This window comes from Molossus molossus, unplaced genomic scaffold, assembly GCF_014108415.1.
Source record: "Molossus molossus isolate mMolMol1 unplaced genomic scaffold, mMolMol1.p scaffold_m16_p_8, whole genome shotgun sequence".
Taxonomy (NCBI): Eukaryota; Metazoa; Chordata; class Mammalia; order Chiroptera; family Molossidae; genus Molossus; species Molossus molossus.
Window position 1 is genome coordinate 23,267,346 of NW_023425402.1, and position 20,840 is coordinate 23,288,185.

Here is a 20,840-nt window from a genome sequence, read left to right on the forward strand (position 1 = left end):
TCTGGTTTGTTTGAGTTGGAGGCAGGGCCTTGAAGCTGTCCTTAAAGCAAGTATTTGATGATGTCTATTGTACAGACAGCAAGTAGGAGATAAAAGGAAATAGAACATGTTCACACCTGGCGAGGATGGCTTTCTACGTAGGGAGGCAAGACTGCTTGTTGGGAAAGATGAATAATAATACAAAGCCATGTCGAAAACTTCAGCGGGCACACAGATCACAGGGGATTTTGTTAAATGCAGATTCTGACTCAGCAGTTCTGGGACAGGGCTTGAGACTCTGCATCTCTAACACACTCCCAGGTGCTGCACATGTGGCTGGTCTGGGGCCACACTGAGAGAGACCGGGCTCTCCCTCCCCAGGGGTAGATGTGTCTCTGGGGGTGTCATGTGATTCAGCCTCTCTTCCAGTCTGTGACTCTTCTGTCTGCTTGTTTGACACTTGACAGAATGCTTTATCACTACATGAAATTCTTCTCAATGATGCCTTCTAGGAATAATGCATGCAACCAAACTATAGTTTTCAATTGGACCACAAAGTCCTGAAAGAAAAAACAACTGAATGAACTAGATTATTGGATTCTTTTGCAATTGTAAAGGGAAATTTAGACTATTGAGAAATAGCAGCCACTTCTAGGGATACTGGTAAATCCGCTTAAGGTAAAGGTTGAGAGTTCACCATCCCCCGTCCTCACTGCACCAGTTTCCTTGTTATGTACAGTCTAAGTTCATCCTGCCCCTGACCCTCCTCTGCTATTGAGATGAACAGCAGGGTCAGGCTTAAAAAGAATTAAATGGCCCTGGCTGGGTGGCTCAGTTGGCTGAATGTCCTCCAGGAGGCAGTCGATTACTGTTTCTCTCTCTCTCTCTCTCCCTCTCCCTCTCCCTCTCCCTTCCTCTCTCTCTAAAATCAATGAAAACATTTAAAAAATAATTAAAATGGTAAATTTTATGTCGTGCATATTTTACTGCAGCACACACAGAGACACACACAAGGCATATATACAAACCAGAGATATCTGTCACTTTACAAGAAGAGAATACTTTCCAGGAGGATCAGAATGCTCCTGACAGCTGGCCAGCACACCTTCAACCCTGGAGAAAAATCTCTAAGAGAGGCTGTGATGAACACAGAATCCAAGCCAGGAAAATGGGGTGATGTCGAGAGCTGGCTTGACTCATGAAACTGTCAACTCCAGGTCCACCATCAGCACCCCTTCAGGAAATTCCCCAACCTTTCACAAACTGACAGAGAACAGAAATGATGGTATTTGTAAGCTCTAGGGGTAGACCCAGAGATAGTTGCTGCTGACCCAGAGGCTGAGGTCATCAATAGGTTGGCCCCCTGCAATCCATCCAGGACACACAGGTTGGAAAACTGCGCCAGGGGACCCAGAATGTTCATGTTCAAGGGCTGGAACAGTCTGCGTATTTCTGCCCTTTGCACACGGCTATATAAAACTGCTAGTTGAATTACAGCGTACTTTTGCATTAAATCCTATTTTCTTGACATTATACCTCAAAGTCCTTAACTGATTTAGGGGCTTCTGAGATTTCCTCGGCAGGACCTTGACAATCTCTCTTTGGCTGGTGAAGTCTGTGATGCCAAATTTCAGGCTTAGGTAGGCAGCTCCTCAGCTAGGGCGATACTCCTGGACCTTCCTGCAGGAAGAGAAAGACAGGAAGACGACCAAGACTATCATTATCTTGGCATTGTGGGTATGAGCCCGTTTTATTTTGGAGAAGTAAATAGACTGTGACAAAGAGCAGATCACTGATTGCCTGGGTCTGGGGTAGGAATGGCAACTGAAACAAGAAAACTTTGGGGGATAATGGGAGCAATCTAAAAGCGGAGAGAGAGTCTGGTCCGTGTGGCTCAGTGGCTTGCACCAAGAGGTCGCCAGTTCGATTCCCGATCAGAGCACATGCCCAGGTTGTGGGCCCGATCCCCAGGGGAGGGCATGCAGGAGGCGGCCAATTGATGTTCTCTCTTCTCAATGTTTCTATCTCTCTCTCCCTCTCCCTTCCTCTCTCTCTCTAAAAATCAATAGGCAAAAGAAATTTTTTTAATAAAATAAAACTAGAGAGAGGTGATGATTACACAACTATAAACTTAGTAAAAGTCATTGAACATTTTATAATATATAAATTATACCTCAGTAAAACTTTCTATTAAAAAATAGAAATGTGGCATTTGTGGAAACAAAAACCAAAAACACTGAGCTGCAAAGGCAAGAGTTGCCTCCTTTACTGGATTTTTGTTACTTCAAAGAAAGTTTCATCCATAAAAAAAAATTGCATCATGTTCCAATAGTGTTATAACCTGAAAGAAAATAGTCCTATTCTTATAATATTTGGGGGCGGGTCCAATAGATACTGGATGGAAATGAATTGGGGGGGGGATGGTAACTCAGCATGTCAATGGCTGCTAAGGGCTATGAAAGGGAACACCACGTCCAAATCAGACATCTTTTAAACAAACAGGAAAGACCATTTCTCAGCTACCTTTAATCTCCCAAACAGAACACTGGGTTCCGGCCAAATAGATTTAAAGATCATGGATCCCAACATCTAGACTAGGTTCCGGTTCAGCCACTCATTATTCGCTTGTGATCTTAGGCAAATTTACCTCCTCCGCCCGGTCTAGTTTTTCTCCATTCTTTCAACCAGGAAGCAATTCCCGTGGGCACACAACACAGCAGGGTCAGGGGCCGAGCCTCACTTTCCCAATCCACGCCCCACTGCTTTAAGGAACCTCTCTCGCCTCCTCTGCGTGGTTCCACGGGGCTGCAGCACCCCTCAGGGCCACCAGCAGGACACCCAGTCACAGAGCCCTGGGAGAACGACACAGCAGCAGTCCTGATGGTCTGCGAGTTCCTGAACTCATGCTCATTCTTTCCAACACATGCTCTAATAAAACCCCTTTCTTGCTGAAAAGCAACAGACTACAACCACCAATCACCACCCCCACCCCCAACTCAAAGGCCAAAACCAAACACAAACCCCTTTCTCTTCATTTTCCTCGGAGCTGGCGATCCAGTGGGAACACACATCTCTGACTTTGTCTTCGCTTCCCTCCCTCTAGCCCTTGCCCAGAAACTCATGCAGCAATCACACCTTTGGAGTCTCAAGGGCAGAGTAATGATCACTGTCAAGTTAGGAGGGGTTGGGATGGGGCCTCTGCCCAGGTTGCACACACAAGCTTTAACGGAAAGAGGGAGACTCATAGTCACCAAGAAAAGAAATACTTGCTAGAGAGCTAAACTCGTGACATAGGAGAACAGGCTGGTAACAGGCTCTCGGTCCCAGCATCTTCTGGAAGAGAGGGCCCGCCGCCAAGATCCCATCCCACCTCCCCATCTCTATGATATGTTGAGTTCATGCCTTCACTCACCCTTCTTTTTCTGTCCACACTCAAGACTCCCTGGTGGGCCCTGGCCGGTTTGGCTCAGCGGTTAGAGCGTCGGCCTGCGGTCCGGAGAGACCCGGGTTCGGTTCCCGCTAAGGGCACGTACTTCGGTTGCAGTTTGTCCCCGGCCCTGGTTGGTCATGCGGGTGGCAGCCACTCGATGTGTCCCTTTCACATCGATGTTTCTCTCTCTCTCCCTTCTTCTCTCTCCCTCCCACTCTATCTGTACAAAATATGGAAAAATATCCTCAGGTAAGGATAAAAAAAAAAAAAAAAAAAGACTCCCTGGTGAGGAGGGTGTGGGGGTGGGGTCTTGCTGGGTGATGTTGGGATCTCTGAGCTCACTTCCTTGTGCACCCAGAGTTATGCAGCGAGCCCCAAGAGAACCCCATCGGGAATAGCAGACAGGTAATGACTTACAAGGAAGACACCAGGTCATACTTATGGGACTGTGGGACAGTGAAACCGGCTGGCTGTGCCTTGGGCGGGCGCCTCTGGGGTGTGCTTGGGGAGAACGTGCCAGCTTGTGGCCAGGCCCAGGCCTTGTTTAGACATCCAAGCAAGAAGTGAGAATCTAGGAGGGGTTGGTTCTAAAAACAGTCTGCGCCCTGGCCGGTTTGGCTCAGCGGTAACAGCATTGGCCCACAGACCAGAAAGTCCCAGGTTCGGTTCCCGCTAAGGGCACGTACCTCGGTTGCAGTTTGTCCCCTGCCCCAGTTGGGGTTGTGTGGGTGGTGGCCAGTCGATGTGTCTCTCTCACATCGATGTTTCTCTCTCTCCCTTCCTTCCTCTCTCTCTACCACTCTATCTGAAGATAAATGCAAAAATATCCTCAGGTGAGGATAAAAAAAATAATAATTAAAAATAGAAACAGCCTGGAAAGGCAAGGGGTGATTTTGTTTTTTACTCTATAAGCCTTCTAAACCGAATTATTTACCAAGGCCATGTAATTATAATAAAAAGAAATTGGCTAACAATTTTGAACCATTAAAAAGCAATTTCTTTTTCTTTTTCCACTGAATTTCTATAAGGTCAGACTCTCGCTCTGGTGGAATCAGAGGGAAAGGTCATCCCACACAGAGGGGGGCAGTGTTTCCTCTGAGGAGCCTTTTCTATCTGTCTGTCTTATTCATCACGCGTGAGTTGGCCATGGCTTTGTCAAGGTGGGAATGAGATGGGGGGATTAGCTAAAGGGAATTCCGGGGCTGGGATCTGCCCACTCTGGGAGCAGGAGCTCAGGTCCCACATGGGCTGGGCGGGGGATGCTGAATGTCCCAGTTTTCCATGATGGGCTGAGTAGGACCGTGTGGGGCAGTGTGTGGTGTAGGACATCATGTCCTGTGGTGGCCTTGAGGAAGTGGACTGAAGGCTGGTGAGACATTAAGTCATTTCATGAGTAGATACTGTGCATGGATACACATTCAGAAGCTGATCAAGCCTGGGCAAACAGCCAGCAGCAGTTTAGAGCTGGTGGAACCGTGTACCCCAAGCCATTGGCAGAAGCCCCGCTCCTGACCAGGGACCACCCCCAGCTGTGCCTGTGACATCGCCCTGAATAATCAGTCGGCCCATCTCGAAGTCAGCCCTTCCATCCCCGCCATGTGCAGCTGAGCTGCCACAACTTGGAAACACAATAGTTATCCTTAAAGAATACATCAAGGCAAGGGAATCCTTGAGTCAATGTGTATAAATATTCATTGGTTATATCTTAATCTCAGTGTTACTTGGAATTATTTCACCAAAGTAAACCCAGTCTTGGTGGCTACGAGAGGTGGAATAGTGTCTAAATTGTCCAAGGTTTTGTTGTTTTTTAAATCAGGGTCTCAAATGGTGTTCCCAGGACTTTATCTGCCCCCCCCCCCCCACTCCCCCTTAGGATTCACTAAAATCATTCATCCTCTTCCAGACAATTTGTCACTTGTCACTTTTTTTCTAGCCCAAGTATTCAGCATCAGGGGGTGTGTTGGAAAGATCCGACCCCCAAAGCTCTGCTTGCCCTTCCCCAGGGGTTCTGATCTGGATCCAGACAGCAAGACAGTGCTCCAGAAGGCCTGCCCTAGACAGATCAGCCTCCTTTTTATTTAGACGTCGATCTCAAAAGTGTGGTAACCATCATCCACAATTGACAAGCTTGAAATTTTTCATATATCAAAATGGTTTCATATTGCATTTAATTGGCATTTGCTGTTGATGGCGTAAGGCTTTGTTCTCTTTAGACACTGTACGCCTAGAATCTACAGTGAGCTCCGGCAGTGCTGACGCTGCGGTTGGAGCATTGGATCGTGGATCATCGCCGTGAGACCAGCTGCCGTCAGAACTGCAGAATGTGCCTGACCACCGCAACGTAGTGGCCGTCTGGGGGGGGGGCTGCCTCTGACTCCCAGGCTGCAGGAACTTCTTAATTGTGGGGACATTGCTGATTCTTGTTTTAAATGCCTGGAATAAGAAACCACAAAATCAGGGCCTCAGGAGCGGTCACAACCTTTGAGAAAAATCAAAACTGTCAGAGAGAAGGGGGCTTACACCGGCAGTGTACAGAGCCCAGTGTGTTGAATCTGAGTCCATCTCTCAACGCATGTTTGCTGATGTTCCTGGGAAGAATAATACAATTGCTGGTGTGTATAGCATGAGTTAAATTACCTTAATAAAAAAAAAAAAAAAAAAAATCACTGTCACAGTTGGACAGTGCATGTTAAAAACTAAAAAAATTCTTTAACCTATCAATTCCTGTTCTAGGAACTTTTTATAAGGGAATAAGTAGGGGTGTTAGCAAAGAAATAGCTATAAGAATGTTAACACGGTGAAAAATTAGAAAAAGCTATGTTTCCAAAACCAAGCAAACTGGTTATATAAATTATGGTACATCCCTACAAGAAATGTAAACCAGTAGTTGAAAATGGTATTATATATAACAGGAAAGAGGAAGGTCCTTGTGTTGACAGGAGAAAATCTCTAGAATGCATTGTTTAGGGAAAAACAAAGCCCAGGGGCCTTGTGTAGGAAAAGGGGAAGGATAAATGTATATTAATTTTTGCTTGTATCTGTATAAATAGAAACAGGGGAAGGGTACACAGGAAACCAACGAAAGTGATTATGGGAGCAGGAAGGTTGGGAGGGCAGTGGTGGAAGTGAGATTTCTTTCTTTCTTTTTTTTTTATCCTCACCCGAGCTCATTTTTGCATTCATTTTGAGATAGAGCAGGAGGGAGAGAGGGAGGATGAGAGAGAGAGAACCATCGATGCAAGAGAGACACATCCATTGGTTGCCACCCACATAACCCCAACCGGGGCCAAGGACAAACAAACTGCAACCGAGGTACATATCCTTAGCAGGAACCCAACCTGGGCCTCTCTAGTCCGTGGGCCGATGCTCTAACCGCTGAGCCAAACCGGCCAGGGCGGGAGTGATATTTCTTAATTCATGCCTTTTTATATAGTTCTGATGTTTCAAAAAGATGTGAATGAAAATAAAATAAAATTATATTGCAGAAGAGTATTTGTTGACATGTAAATATATTGATGATCATTAAAAAAAAAACTGTTAAAAGAAGGCCACAAAAAATATTTTGTATGATCCTATTTGGGGAGAAAAATAATAGTCAGGCTGTCTGATGCAGTAACATTTGGATAATTAGATTTTTCTTTGGGTTTATACACCTGTCTAAAGTAGCTACATAAACTTGCATTTCTTTGGTGATAAGAAAAACATGCTATTCTTAATTTATAAAACCTACGGTCACCTCTTAGATACAATGTTTCTAAGGAATTGAACAGAGGCCAGGTAAGGCCTGGCAGAGGCAGGATCCAGAGGGAGAGGTCTGAGGACGCAGCAGGAGATGAGCAGTGCCACCCACACAGAAGCTCTAAGCATCAGGGGACCTGTGGGGGCCTCGGCATCAGAGTGACTAACAGGGAGCAGAGCTGTTTGGTAGGAGCTGGGCGGGAAACAACAAAGACAGACTTGCCATCCTTGCTTCATCAGGGAAAAACACTCCCAGCACTAAACAAGCAAGCAAGCAAACAAAGGAAATCGCTACAAAAACAAAAAACACATTAAACACGTGTGCTAGGAATCCAGACAATCTATTCTTTCTCCCTTCGTAAGATTTTTTTTTTCTTAAGGATCCTATGGTGTGAGCAGGAAAAAAATGACCAAAATGAATAAAATAATGATGTTTCTCTTAAACAGTCTTCTTAAAGGTTTTTGAGATTGGCCTGGAGACACGTTATGTTTCAGTGTTTGTTTTTATTCACTGCCCTGCCCTGGGTTTTGTGTGATGTTAACACACTACCTTAAGCAGAGGGAAGTCCCGAAGAACAGAAGCATCGAGTTCTTCCACCATTAAAATAGCTTCCAACAGTTGTATGTCTGCCCAGCTGAATTTGTTGCCAACGAGGAAATCCTCTCCATGGTCTTTCAAAATCTACAGAAAGAAAAATAACAAAGAATATCAAATAAAAGTGAAGACTAGTTCACCTGGCGAAACACAAAGCATGTACAGATCAAATACACTAAGGAATCTTTTTCTTGATAATCCTCAAGAATGCTGGCAAGCACAGGATGAAATCAACACTCTTACGTGGCGCTGTAAATTAGCACCATCTTTTGGGAAAAGTGCCGGTGATTATCAAGACGTCTTGGGTGGTAAAGTGCCAGAACGCAGCTCCCCATTATGAGACTAGAGCTGGTTAAGTAAAAGTGTGCCCACCGGTACAAGAAGACACAAAGGTCATGATTAACTAGAATCTCGCTCCTATACCACAGTACAAATAAGTCACCACTGGGATACAAGAAGCCCAAACCGCCCGGCTGGTGTGGCTCAGTGGTTGAGCTCAACCCACGCACCAAGAAGTCACCAGTCAGGGCACATGCCCAGGTTGTGGACCCAATCCCCAGTGGGGGGGTGTGCAGGAGGTAGCCAATCAATGTTCTCTCTCATCGATATTTCCATCTCTTTCTCTAAAAATCAATAAAGGGGAAAAAAAAGAAGAAGAAGAAGCCCAAACCTGGTGAATGAAAATAAACATTTATTCTTACTTTTCTACAAACACCATATCCCAGAGTAACCAAATATATTATGAAGGGAAGGGCCATTTTATAGAAAGGATTCCAGCTAATAAATAAAGAACAACTGGCAGCATTGGCTTGTCAACACTGACACCCACTAAGTAATCAGGGAGTCTAGGCATCGATCGTCAATCACATTTAGTCATAAGAAGAGTGACAACCAGATAATGAGTGCTTCCTAATGACCTACATAACACCACCGATGCAGTGGTCTGGCCATAGTACATCGAACCTGAACTTGTCAAGCTTCTAACTCTAACTTCCAGTTGACAGAAAATCTAAAATCCTGACTGTGAGAAACTGGAAAAGACAAATGCAAGAGGGAAGAGGGAACTTGACATTAAAAGGGGCTTCAACTACTATGTATTTGACTAATTACAGTGAATGAATTTAAGTTTGATCCTGATCTGAGCAAATAAATTCCTCTAAATATTTTGGGATATGCCAGATTAGGCCACAGATTTCAAAATCTGTAGTAAGACAAAGCCCAGTTAACAACACTATAACTCAAATAATCATACTAGGTTTTGTTTTTCTTTAATGGAAGGTATTTCAATATCACTATCCATTGTCCCCAAATAAATAGGAGCTTGCTTGGCTAGTAAGTGCTTTGAGGTTCTGGCAGAACTCTTCATTATAGTTTGGTCAATAATAAATCATTCTTTTTCAAGGCTAAGTCTGAATTATTCTGAATTATGCCACAGAATTATTTTGCCCTGAAAACTTTTATTTATGGAACCCTATGGGAACAAGTCTTTAAAACGTGGCACGCTATCCTCTCGGTTTGGAACCTTACCAGGTATACTGAGCAGACATTTGTAATCAGTATTCACACCAAAATGCCTTCAGAAAGTTGTAACTTTAGAGGCTTTGTCCTTTGACTGAAGCATGATTAGCCTACAGTGTAAAAGCCTAAAGAAATATCTGACTCAATGTATACGAGATGATGATGCCTTGGGCTGATGGTTTTTGTTTGTTTAAATCAGAACACAAATATATCCTTTCATTACACTTGGCTTATTCTAAGTCTGTTTTGTTGGAGGTTCTATAATTACACAGGTCATTTGTTTTGGAATCTTTATTGAAGTCTCAGTCCAGACGCAGGAAAGCTCTAACGTGGTTTCTGTCTTTTCAGATATTCACTCTTTAAAATATTCTTATCAGCAACCGGAAATGTGGAAGTCCCAGATCCCTGCAGCCTGGGAAGGGGAGTTGGGCACTTGGCCATCCCTCCCAGTCTCCTCCTTCCCTTCCCCATTTCCTCTGTGGGATGAGAGGGGGATGTAGGGTCCCCATAGATGTCAGCTCTGCCTCACCCCTTTCCCCCCGAGATCTGAGCATGCAGCTGTCACAAGAGCATTGGGGTGCCTGCCACCCCTCTGGGCCCCGCTAGGGTTGGATCCCTGCAGCCTACCTTTTCAAAGACAGGGAAGTAACGGGTTTTAGCTTTCGTGACAATTAAAGCAATGTTCTCTTCTTTTTCCTCTGGGGGTTTGAACACAGTCAGAATGATCATCATCATGAGGTCCAGAGTGCCATCCACGTACATGTTGATCCTGACAAAACACAGAGCGAGTCATTCCCAGAGGAAGCCTCGAGTTCCCGTTTCCTCATCTGCAACTTCTATGGTTTAAATAGAAATTGGGGCAAATGACTTTTGATTCCCCCTCCCTTAGTTTCCACACTCAGGAATGATCTCTGAAACCAGAACCAGTTACATGACTATGGTACAATAGGGTCTCTGGAAATGTGTATTGAATGGAAGGATGTGTGAAAGAATTGATGAGTGCCTCCAAGTTGAACTCTTCCATAAATAAATAGATTGTTATGGGTTTAAAGACAGAACTGAATGAAGTTTACCAAAAGTGCAAAACAATTCGTACCAGGACCTTTTTACACTTGGAAGATATATAATTGATCAGGTCTTCTATTGACCCAGAAACTGAGAAAGAAGTTTACTTTTCTAGTCAGGTCAGACAAACAGCTCCTTTCATTCTCTTTAAGACTTTCCTTTAGTTGACAAATACTTATTTAAAACAGTTACTAAAAAACTAAAAATAGTAGATGCAGTAACTACTATTTGTTGGCCTATTGATACAGTCACGCTGTGCTAGTTATCTCTAAAGCCAGTTTGCAGGTTGTGTGAATTTTATCCCCTACTATGTCCTAATTGTCCAACACATTTAATGATCTTCTTGGTCTTTGTCTTTCTTTTTAACGCATATGAAAAAATAAATTACTTTTATTGTCCTAGCTGAGGTACAAATTCTTTTCCTTCCATATTAGATTGCTATCTAGCCTGTTTGCTTTAGTCTATTCTAGTTTATGCCTGACCTGGAGTAAAGAATATTAACAATGCTATCTAGAGCTTAGGACACATATCTTGGGGGGGGGGGGGGAGCATGAGTATTAAAAAATATACACACACAAAATAGCATGCATCGAAACAATGAGAAACAGACTGTTTTTGTTTACATTGTTATAAAGGAATTCTACCCATGTGTCTGAAATTACTTCGCTTGCTGTATACCCGCAGGATTGCAGGTTAGAATGACTAAGTCCGTTTTAAAGGAGCTATGTGAAAGTTCGTGAGCTGCCTCATTTTATGGACTTTGCTCATTTCTCTGTTACGCTCTCTCCTTTTTCTGAATGACCGAGCTTGGGCCTTTCTGCTACCATGTTGTCAGTGTTTATTGACCATCCCATCATATCTATGCTTATGGTGATAAGATATAAGGGACCACAGAAAATGCCCCTTGACCACAAATCCAGATAAACTTTATAGTTGTCTTAAAACTACTTACCTCCCGTGAAATTAAACTAATCACCCAAATAACCACAAATATTCACCCTCCAGTATTTGTGATAAAACTTGGCAGTTCCTTCCATCAGTTGATGAGGTCTGTTTCCTGGGCTACCTTCATGATTTGTGCTTTGACAGATCGAATGAGGTGGATTGATAAGGTACTAGTTTTGAGCCTAGTACTTAAGATGCATTGTGTGTTTTCTTTCTCTCTCTGAGATTCCTGCCTAACTGCCATGAGAAAAAGTCAAGATGAGAAATACATGGTCCATTTGCCTCCCAAAGAGTAGTCAGTCAACACCCCAAACCAGAGCCACCCTGGCTGACTAGTGGTTGACCACAGACATATGAGTGCAGCCAAGATAAGTCAAGCCTGGCCCAGATATGCCCTCCACCTAGATGACCCATAGACTGGTGAGTAATAATAAATGCTTGCTGATTTACGTCACTGGGCTTCAAGATGTGTTACACTGTATTATTTGTAGTAATAGTTCATTGCTACAGTGGTCAGTATTTATTTACTAAGTCATTCATTTCCACCTTCATGTAGAATAGTCCACCAGGTCACTTTATGAGAAGGTATTTTGTTAGGAGTTGAGAGAGAATATGAGAATGTTGAATGCAGACTGCTATGAGCAGTAAAAGGAGAAGCCGAGTGTATTTATTGAGAGTTAAGCATGAGTCACGCTGGGTGTAGCAAGAGTAGATCTCCCCTTGTTCTCCTTGCCTTCTCCCCTCAGTCCAGGCTAAAAATCTACACCTGAACCAGGTCTCAGTTGGTGCCTACAGAGGCCTGAATAAGAATTAAGTACAGGCATGAATCCCATGGTACCTGACTGTCTCCTTCAGGTCCTTCCCATATAAGTCGTACTTGGCAGCCAGGTAGCTGAGGATGGCTCTGGTCTGTGTCAGCATCATCCCATCAATTTCAACCAGAGGCACTTGGCCAAAAAGCAGGCGTCCATCTGTGGTTTGAGCAAAGAAAGTTAAGATACTCTCCTTCTATGGTTGTGGTAAGCCTGTAAAAGTGTCCATTTCTAATTTCGTTGAATAATTCTTAGTTTTCATCCAAAGTGGTGAGTTAAAGGCCCCAGTCATTGACGAAATGCCTACCATTTGCTTAATGAAAAATTTGAGATATGCTTGTTGGTTTCATGCATTTTTGTGTGTTGGTTAGTCATGATTTATAGGACTTTCTACATTTGCCATGACTGGTTCTTAAAGTTTAGAGTGTCTAAGAATCACCTAGGAGAGGTGGGTTGTTAAAACTACTCACCCACGCCCAGATATTCTGATTCAGGGGTGGAGTCTGGGAGTCTGAATTCTTTAAAAAGCACACCAAGCATCACTCTAGGTGCACACAGCGTCAAGACAATGTGACAATAAGAACCCTGGTAGACCTGGGTCTGAATGGCGGCTTGAGCCCTTTCCGGACATGTGACTTTAAGCAAATGACTTAGATCTTCAGCTTCCTTTTCTCTAAAATAGTAATAATATCTATTTAGCAGAATTTCAAAAGGATGAAATGAGATACCTTTAGTAAAATACTGAGTCTCAGTGGTTGGAGTGTTGGGCTGTGCACTGAAGGGCCCCAGGGTCAAAGGCATATGTTACCAGGATTGCAGGTTCAATCCCTGGCCCAGGCTGAAGCGTGCGTGGGAGACAACCCATCAATGTGTCTCTCTCACATCGATGTTTTCCCTCTCTCTCTCTCTCTCTCTTTCTCCCTCCTTCTCTCCCTTCCACTCTCTCTAAAAAAATCAATGGAAGAAATATAATTAGGTGAGGATTAACAATATAATAATAATAGTAATAATAATAATTTGTCACCCAGGCCAATGTTGGGCATCATCCTGTGCACCAGAGAGTTGCTGGTTTGACTCCCGGTCAGGGCACACGCTCTAGCTGTGGGCTGGATCCCCAGTTGGGGGCATGCAGGAGGCAGCAGATTGATGTTTTGCTCTCACATAGATGTTTCTCTCTCTCTCCCTCTCCCTTCCTCTCTCTTGCTAAAAAAAAAAAAAAAAAAAATCAATAAAATAATAATAATATAATTTGTCAAGTTCATGATTGTTTATCAGCAACAATAGAACACCCAGGTTTCGTTAGAGAAGAAAAATAATATTATGGCTGTTAGAAATTTGAAAGTACTAGTCTTTCTCTCAGTGTGAGAAATTTTTTCTGGGGAATTATAAGGATTAAAGACATCTTGGAATCCTAATTTAAAGAAATTTGGATCTTTTCTATAGTCTTGACTCTAAAATTGTGACCGATAAAATGGTTTCCATTAATCTGTTAAACTCTCCAAGAACAAGTGGATATGAACCATGAGAACTAAAAAATATCTTAGGTAAAATTCTCCTTCCTTTTTTCTCCCTCCCCTTCACCCACTGGATCATTATTTAAGAATTCTCAAAGGATTCTTCAGTGGGATAGGGAGTTTTGAATCAATGAGCACTGGTCATCCATACTCATGCTCTGTTATTTAATTGAGGTCTGGGCTCATAACACACTTGAGAGGCTTTTATGAAAGCTAAAAGACAATGCCGATGACAAACACAGGGACACGGTGGACAGGCAATCAATGTTAGCAGTCACCCCTCGTGCCTTTGGTAATAGTTGTCATTCTAGAGTTCGGTGTTCTATAATGAAATGAGTATTTCCAGAAAAAAAAAAAAAATGTTCTCTTTTTTCCAGTAAGATGACATTGAACAAATCTAGGCTCACCCTTCTGCAACTTCTCATATTGTTCTCTTGTTTCCAGAAATTCTTCTTCAAACTAGATAAAGAACAGAGACATTGTTATAACTTTAAGGTCTAGAGAGAGAGAGAGAAAGAGCTAGTAGTATAAAATGCCCAATGGCTTCCAGAAAGAAAAAACTTAAAATGGCCACAAAGGTATCAACTACAACACAGCTGAAAATTATAATAAAGTGTGTGTGTAGATTAGCTTAGACTGTCCTGGGACTAGAACCCCTTTTTGCTCTTGGCCTACTTAAAGTATATCCCATAGCCCCCATTCATAATTTTCCTTTTCTTCACCTTTGCTTTTCCTTCTTTTCAAACTCTTGTTTTTTTCTCCACCTTCCCCAATGAGTTCTCCTCTTTTGTGTTTTATTTTCTTTCTCCTCTCCTTTCTGTGTTATTCACCCTCCACATCAGATCAAATCAAATTTCTCTTTGATACTCATATATTCAAAGAAAGGGGTCCCACGAGCATTATTCAGGTGGGGTTATCATCATTTATTGATGGACTTTCTAAAGTTTTTGTGGAGTGACTTCTCTGTGCCCCAAACCTTGATACGGGGGTAGGACAAGGTAGCAGTGTTAGGGAAGAAGTCCCCAAAGGGAAAAGAGGAAAGCAAAGATCACGAGTCCTTGTTCCAGAGGAGACGACATTGAAATGAGGAAAAGGAAACCAACCATTCCACCTGTGAAAATCTATGGAACGTCAGTGGACAGGGAACTCGGACTTAAGAAAAGATCCTGTGGGCAGACCTTTCCGAGGAGGATTCAAGGGGACGTGACTGGGGTGCGAAGGCAGAACTGAGACAACCCCAGGAAATCAGCTGGTCCCAGTGAAAGGAATGATCCAGATGTGGGTCTCCTTTCTCCCCTTTGTCTTACGATCCTCCAAGCTCTTTCCAGCCCCTGCAGTTTCCATAACACCTCTCTCCCTTGGCTTCACCCTCCCACCCCAGCTCAAACCAAGTCCCTTCTGCACCTCTTGCAAAGAGAAAGAGAAGGCTCCATCCTAAATTTTGAAGAGGGAAGAAGGTCATTTCAGTCTCAGGCCCTCCTTCCTTTCCCAATCAGGAACCAACCTCCACTCCAGCTGCAGCCAACAGCCAGCGGATTGACTCCATCCTGCCCCGGCCACGAAAGTACCAGAGCTTGGGTTTGGCTGCCATGACACCCGGCTCAGAGTCTCCTGAAGGGCCAAACCAGAAAAATACGTTTAAAGAACAAACTAATGCACACAGTATGGAGTGTCTCTGTTTATAACGATTCCAAAACAGGCAAAACAAAACCATGTTTAGGGATACATACATAGTGGATAAAACTATGAAGAAAAGCCAGAAAATCATGATCCCAGAAGCACGATGGTGGTTACCTCCAGTGGGAGAATGGAGGTTGTGACTGGGGGAGCATGGGGTGTCCTGGGATGCTAATAATGTTCTATATGATTTTTTAAATTATTTTTTCTTTATTGATTTGAAAGAGAGAGACAGAAACATTGATGAGAGAGAACATCTATTGGCCGCCTCCTTCGCTGCCCCCCCCCCCCCGACTGGGGATCAGGCCCACAACCTGGGCATGTGCCCTGACCTGGAATCGAACCAGCGACCTCTTCAGGCGTGGGTCGACGCTCAACCACTGAGCCACACTGGCCAGGCTAAAGTTCCTTATACTAAGATAGGCTTGCCTATTTGTTTTGTATGGGATTTATAATTGTTTGTTGCAAATGCAGTTGCTATTTGTAAAAGGGAGCTAAAACTTTTTGTGAATCTGACTCCCATATTGTAATACAAGGTGTTTAAAAAGCACACTCTGGTGTGGCTTTTGCCTTCATTTTGTGACTAAAAGCAGAACAAGCATTTCCGTGGCTCACTGTTACGTGGAAGCACATTCTGGAATTTCATGGAACAACCTGTGCCCACAGCTTCCCCCCTTCACTTCGCCGGCCCCTGGCACTTTCTCAGGCACGTGAGAGATGGAAGGATATAACTCTGGAACCCAGAGCTGGATTACAAGAGACACGGTCTCTCCCCTCCCCCATCACCACCAAGCCTTAAACGGTGCCGAGGGAGCCCTGAAAGCCCAGGGTTGGAGTGAAGGAGACCCCACCTTAGATAAACAGGACTAAAGCTGGCAACCCTTCCTTTTTAGTCCAAAGAAGGAGACTTTTTTCTCTAGTTGTTAATCACCAGCCAACTCTTCTTGGAAAAATCCCAAAAGTTGGTGTGCCTCTTAAATAGCTGGCTCTGGCCAACAAGCCACCTTTCCTCGTCCCTTAGCCGTGGCTGGCCCCATGGCCTTCTAACCTGGGATGATGGGGAACAGAACTGGAGGTGGCTAAGAGGCTCATCAGGACTCCAGTTCCCACGCCCAACCCCTCCCAGGAAGAGCTGTCTTCTCGGACTGAGCACTCAAAAGGGGCCCAACACCTCTTTTGATCTCACACCCCAAGAACCAGCTGAATTCTTCACTGCAAACTTCTAACGAGGGAAACTCCTGGAAGGCAGGGGTGATGGTGTAGTCTGTCCATCTCCTGTAGAACCAACCCTGACACGTGGCAGCTGTCACCTCAATGTGCCACTTTGAGATACATACTAGCTCCTGAACTTGTTAAAGTTGTGTCTGATCTTTCATTGTTTCAGCATCAAACACTTATTGAACTCCTTACTATGGATATAATACCAGGTTAGGCCCTCCCAGCATACAAAGATAAATAACATGTAGTTCCCACCATCAAAAACCTTACAACCTATATCTAGTGATGGAAACATCCAGACTAACAAGAGGTTCAGTCAGAATGAAAGGGGTGTTTAGTAAAAGTACAATACAGCATTACAGGGATTGAACAGAACCTTACAGAATGCTGTGCAGGGCAGGCAATGTAGTTTTACAGCTGTTCGTATGGGAAATAACACAATAATTAGTAAATAATGATACAAGAATAAACACTGTGTTTTTCATACTCACAGCTGTAAACCTACTTTTGTCCCACCCTGACTATAAACATGTTTGTTTCCCTGAGCCCTGCTCCTCCCTACCCCATGGCGTTATAAGCTAAGGACCCAAACCAAGTCCTTTAGTCCTTTATACTTGACCTCTAATGAATGGCAAGAAAGATTAGGATAAAGTACAGTTTGGTAATGTAGAAGACCAAGTTTGTTTATGCTTCAAATAGAAAACCCAATTATTCTCATTGTTTAAAAAAAAAAAAAAAAAGCACATTGTCAAAGCTTAAAAGAACAGGTGCAATGAACATTCATTCCATCCATGGGAAATGAAGAGGCAGGAAACAAAAGAGGAGTCTTTCTGGATTCCACCCAAGATGCAAACCCTCTGAGAAAAAGCTGCTGAAAGACCCAGAACCCAAGGCGCTGAGCTGACTGTAATCCCACTCCCATCTCTTCAGAGCTCATTCTTGTGCTGCTGTTGACCAACAGGTGTGTCCTGAACTCAACAAACCTGGTGCAGCAAGAAGGCTCCCCACCGAGGTCAAATGACATTGGGAACTGAGACTCACCTGCCAGGGCTCACAAACACCTGTGTGCAGCTTCATGTGAGATGCGCAGTGGGGTGTATTTGCCCACCCAGAGCCCAGGTACCCACACTTAAGGTGGGTGAGCAGAAAGCAGCCATGATGGCATGACAACCTTTGGGTAGTCAAAGTGGTCTTTGGATAACAGATATGCCCCAAATCTCTTAGAAAATAGAACCTGTATCTGAGTTAGTCCACGGGCTGGAACCACCAGTAAAAATATATTTCAACTCTACCTCTCACTTGAGCAAGTTTTTTTAACCTCTCTGAGCCTCAATTTCCTCATTTGTACAGCAAAGCGTATAGCTCCTAATTCATTTGGTTAGTTATCAGGTGGAAATACGACAATGTGTGCAAATTGCTGAACATAGTAAGGACTCAAAAAATGCCACATACACACACCTGTATGCATACACATACACACACCTACATGCATGCACACATAAGCACACACACACACCTGTATGTATGCATGCAAACATGCATACACACCTGCATGCATGCATGCACCCATAAGTGCATACACACACACACACTCCTGTATCTCCACATTCACATGTGCTTCCAAAAGGAGGGGAAGGCTTTCTCTACAAGTGTGTTGGACCAGCAGCATCAGCTTCACTAGGGAGCGGGTTAGAAATGCGGAAGATCAGTCCCTGGGCCCAGTCTACTGACCCAGAGTCTGCATTTTTCACAACATCCCCAGGTGATTCACTTGCATATTTAAATGAAGTTTGAGAAGCCAGGTCTAGAATGAAAACCAAACTAAACTGCACCTAGAGCTCAGTGTGTGGCCCTAGGTCATTCTTCCCGGGGAATGTTGGGTAGGCATGAATTGCAGAGCAAGGTGTTTAAAAGGCAGGGTGAGCAAATGGTGACCGGCTGAGGTGGTAGGTGGCTCAAAACAGAAAAAGGGAAGGGCAGAGGGAATTTGGGAGAATTGTAAGTAAATTTTTCATGAGATCAATTTTATTGATCCCCCTATAAAAGAGAGGAATTCTGCCCAACCGGTGTGGCTCAGTGATTGAGCATCGACTCATGCACCAAGAGGTCGCTGGTTCAATTCCCGGTCAAGGCACATGACCAAGTTTTGGGTCAGATCCCCAGTGGGGGGCATGCAGGAGGCGGCCAATAGAAGTTCTCTCTCATCGATGTTTCTATCTCTCTCTCTCTCTTCCTTCCTCTCTCTAAATTCAATAAAGAAAATAAATTTTCTTAATAAAAATAAGATAAATTCCTAGGATGTGAGTGAGGCCTTCGTTGATTCCCAGTTTTAACCAAGTACCAGATATGTAGGTTCCAGCCCTGGGGCAGGCCTGGAAGAAATGTCCGCTTCCTCGACTATAAAATGAAGAGTTGGTTCAGAATTAGATAATCTCCTTCTTTTCTTCCACTTTCAACAATTCTTCTGATCTTGTTTCTCTTCCCTCGTCTTCATTCTTTGCCCTGCCCTCCTATCTGCTACACACATGCATCGGGAAAGCAGCCAATCTTCTGGGGGTGAAATTCTACTGACAATGTTAACAGTCATTCTGGATAAGGGAGGCAAAACTACATACATTTTTCTCAATTATTTGAACAGCGAGGCAAAAAGCAGGCTTTTATTGACTTTTCTGGATCATGAAAATCTTACAGAGTTAATTTAAGAGATTGGCAGTTTTAGCAGATGTTTTAGGCCAGAATACAAGATGTCAATTCTAAATCTAATCAATAAAAATAGCCTTAACATTTACTTTGGCTTCTGCAGTGGATCAGAATGGCCTACCTGCATTACAATCAGATCAAAGTTTGCCACTGAGACAAAAAATCTCTCCCAAATAACCCTGTATTCCCCACAGAATTTTAATTTGTTAGATTGGAAACAGGAAGCATGATTTTAACTTTAAGTATATAATGCTTCAGAGCACATCCAAGATTTTCCATGTAGCTTTAAAGTTTGTCTGTTTTTACTTGATTATGAATTATTTCTCTTCCATTTTGCTAACATATGATAGCATAATAGCAAAGCATTTAATTAGTTAGATTTGACATATTAATTATTTGGATTTTATCAAAGGGAATGTCTCTTACATGAAACTAGCTCCTTTGAAGAGAACTCGGGTATTTATATGGAATTTTTAATACGCAAACACAGCTGAACAATTTTCCTGGGTAAGGAGAGGGTGGTTACTGATGGAATAGGACAATCTGGGAGAGAGCTCTATTCCATGCTCATATGCTAAGCGTCTTCTCCAAAGAGATTTATATTTTCAGAATACCTTTCCATGAGGGTCTAATAGATTGATTCATGTTTCCAAAACTCAAAAAAGGTTGGCTTATACCCCCAAGGCTTATAAACTTAAAGAAAAAAATATAACCAAGAAAGAGACTTTCATCTACCTAGTTAAGGCTGCTTAGGTAATAAGCAAAGTGAGCTGCCCCATGGTCCGATTCTGTTCAAAGATGGGCAAGTCCCAGAATCAATGGTCAGGGCTTGACATACAGATGCCTGCTTTTCAACGTGCAGTTCCCCGAGCATGCAGGACCCCAGAGGAAGACCCCAGTGACAGAGCATTTGGATGAAATCTTCCAAGCACAGTGGAGCAGACGCCTAGATGCAGGAGACTTACGTGTTCTTTTCAACTATGTAAAAACATGTGAGCATTGCCGAAGAAGAAAAAAGGAAATGTCTCAGAAACAAATAAATGTTTACATATTGCTAGGCCTGTTATGTCCACCGATCAACTGAAAGACTACTGTACTTTCACGTACTTATTTTTGAAATTACATTTGACGTGTGACATGGATGTGGGGGATGTGTATGTCATGCATAGGCAGTGAAAGTCTTTAAAAGGTCTTGTCTAGATGTAACTTGCCACCTCGTTTTCATTTACATATCTACTCTACAGAAAAAATATATATATATGTGTATATTTATCTATATATCTGTTCCTTTTGACATAGGCAGGTTTAGAAATAAATATAGGCATTAAATTAACCACAGAGTAAAAACAATTGCTGACTATAAGCTACAAATTTGTCTACAAAATATAACTATCCAAGCCCAAGAAAAGTGTATAAAAACTTCACCACTAACCTTATCTCTTCCTGGCTCTTGTCTCCGCGGCTGTGGGGGATGAACTGAAGGCTTATAACCCTTATCTTTCCAGTTGCAAGCTCTGCCCACTCCAGGAATTAGCCAGCGGGTATTCCACTTTGTACACGCCCCTGGGGCTTCACTTTACACCCATTGTTAGTGTGTCTGATAGCACATCACGTGACCCAAGGAAGAGGACAGTACACTCAGCACACAT

At 43.3% G+C, this 20,840-nt stretch overlaps 1 protein-coding gene across 2 annotated transcripts; it reads right to left on the reverse strand.

The window, feature by feature from the left end:
- Nucleotides 1-1,528: 1,528 nt before the first annotated feature.
- LOC118621066 (glutathione S-transferase A4-like) lies at nucleotides 1,529-20,696 on the reverse strand. Of its 2 annotated transcripts, none has more exons than XM_036248332.1 (7): nucleotides 20,624-20,696; nucleotides 15,101-15,207; nucleotides 14,004-14,055; nucleotides 12,109-12,241; nucleotides 9,888-10,029; nucleotides 7,698-7,829; nucleotides 1,529-1,659 (listed from the first exon to the last, which is right to left on the reverse strand). In XM_036248332.1, the coding sequence occupies exons 2-7, from the start codon at nucleotides 15,185-15,187 to the stop codon at nucleotides 1,636-1,638; spliced, it is 570 nt and encodes a 189-aa protein (XP_036104225.1). In that variant the 5' UTR covers nucleotides 15,188-15,207; nucleotides 20,624-20,696; the 3' UTR covers nucleotides 1,529-1,635. The 2 variants fall into 2 exon arrangements, with proteins under 2 accessions (XP_036104225.1, XP_036104224.1); XM_036248331.1 differs by lacking the exon at nucleotides 1,529-1,659 and adding an exon at nucleotides 5,445-5,842.
- Nucleotides 20,697-20,840: the final 144 nt, after the last annotated feature.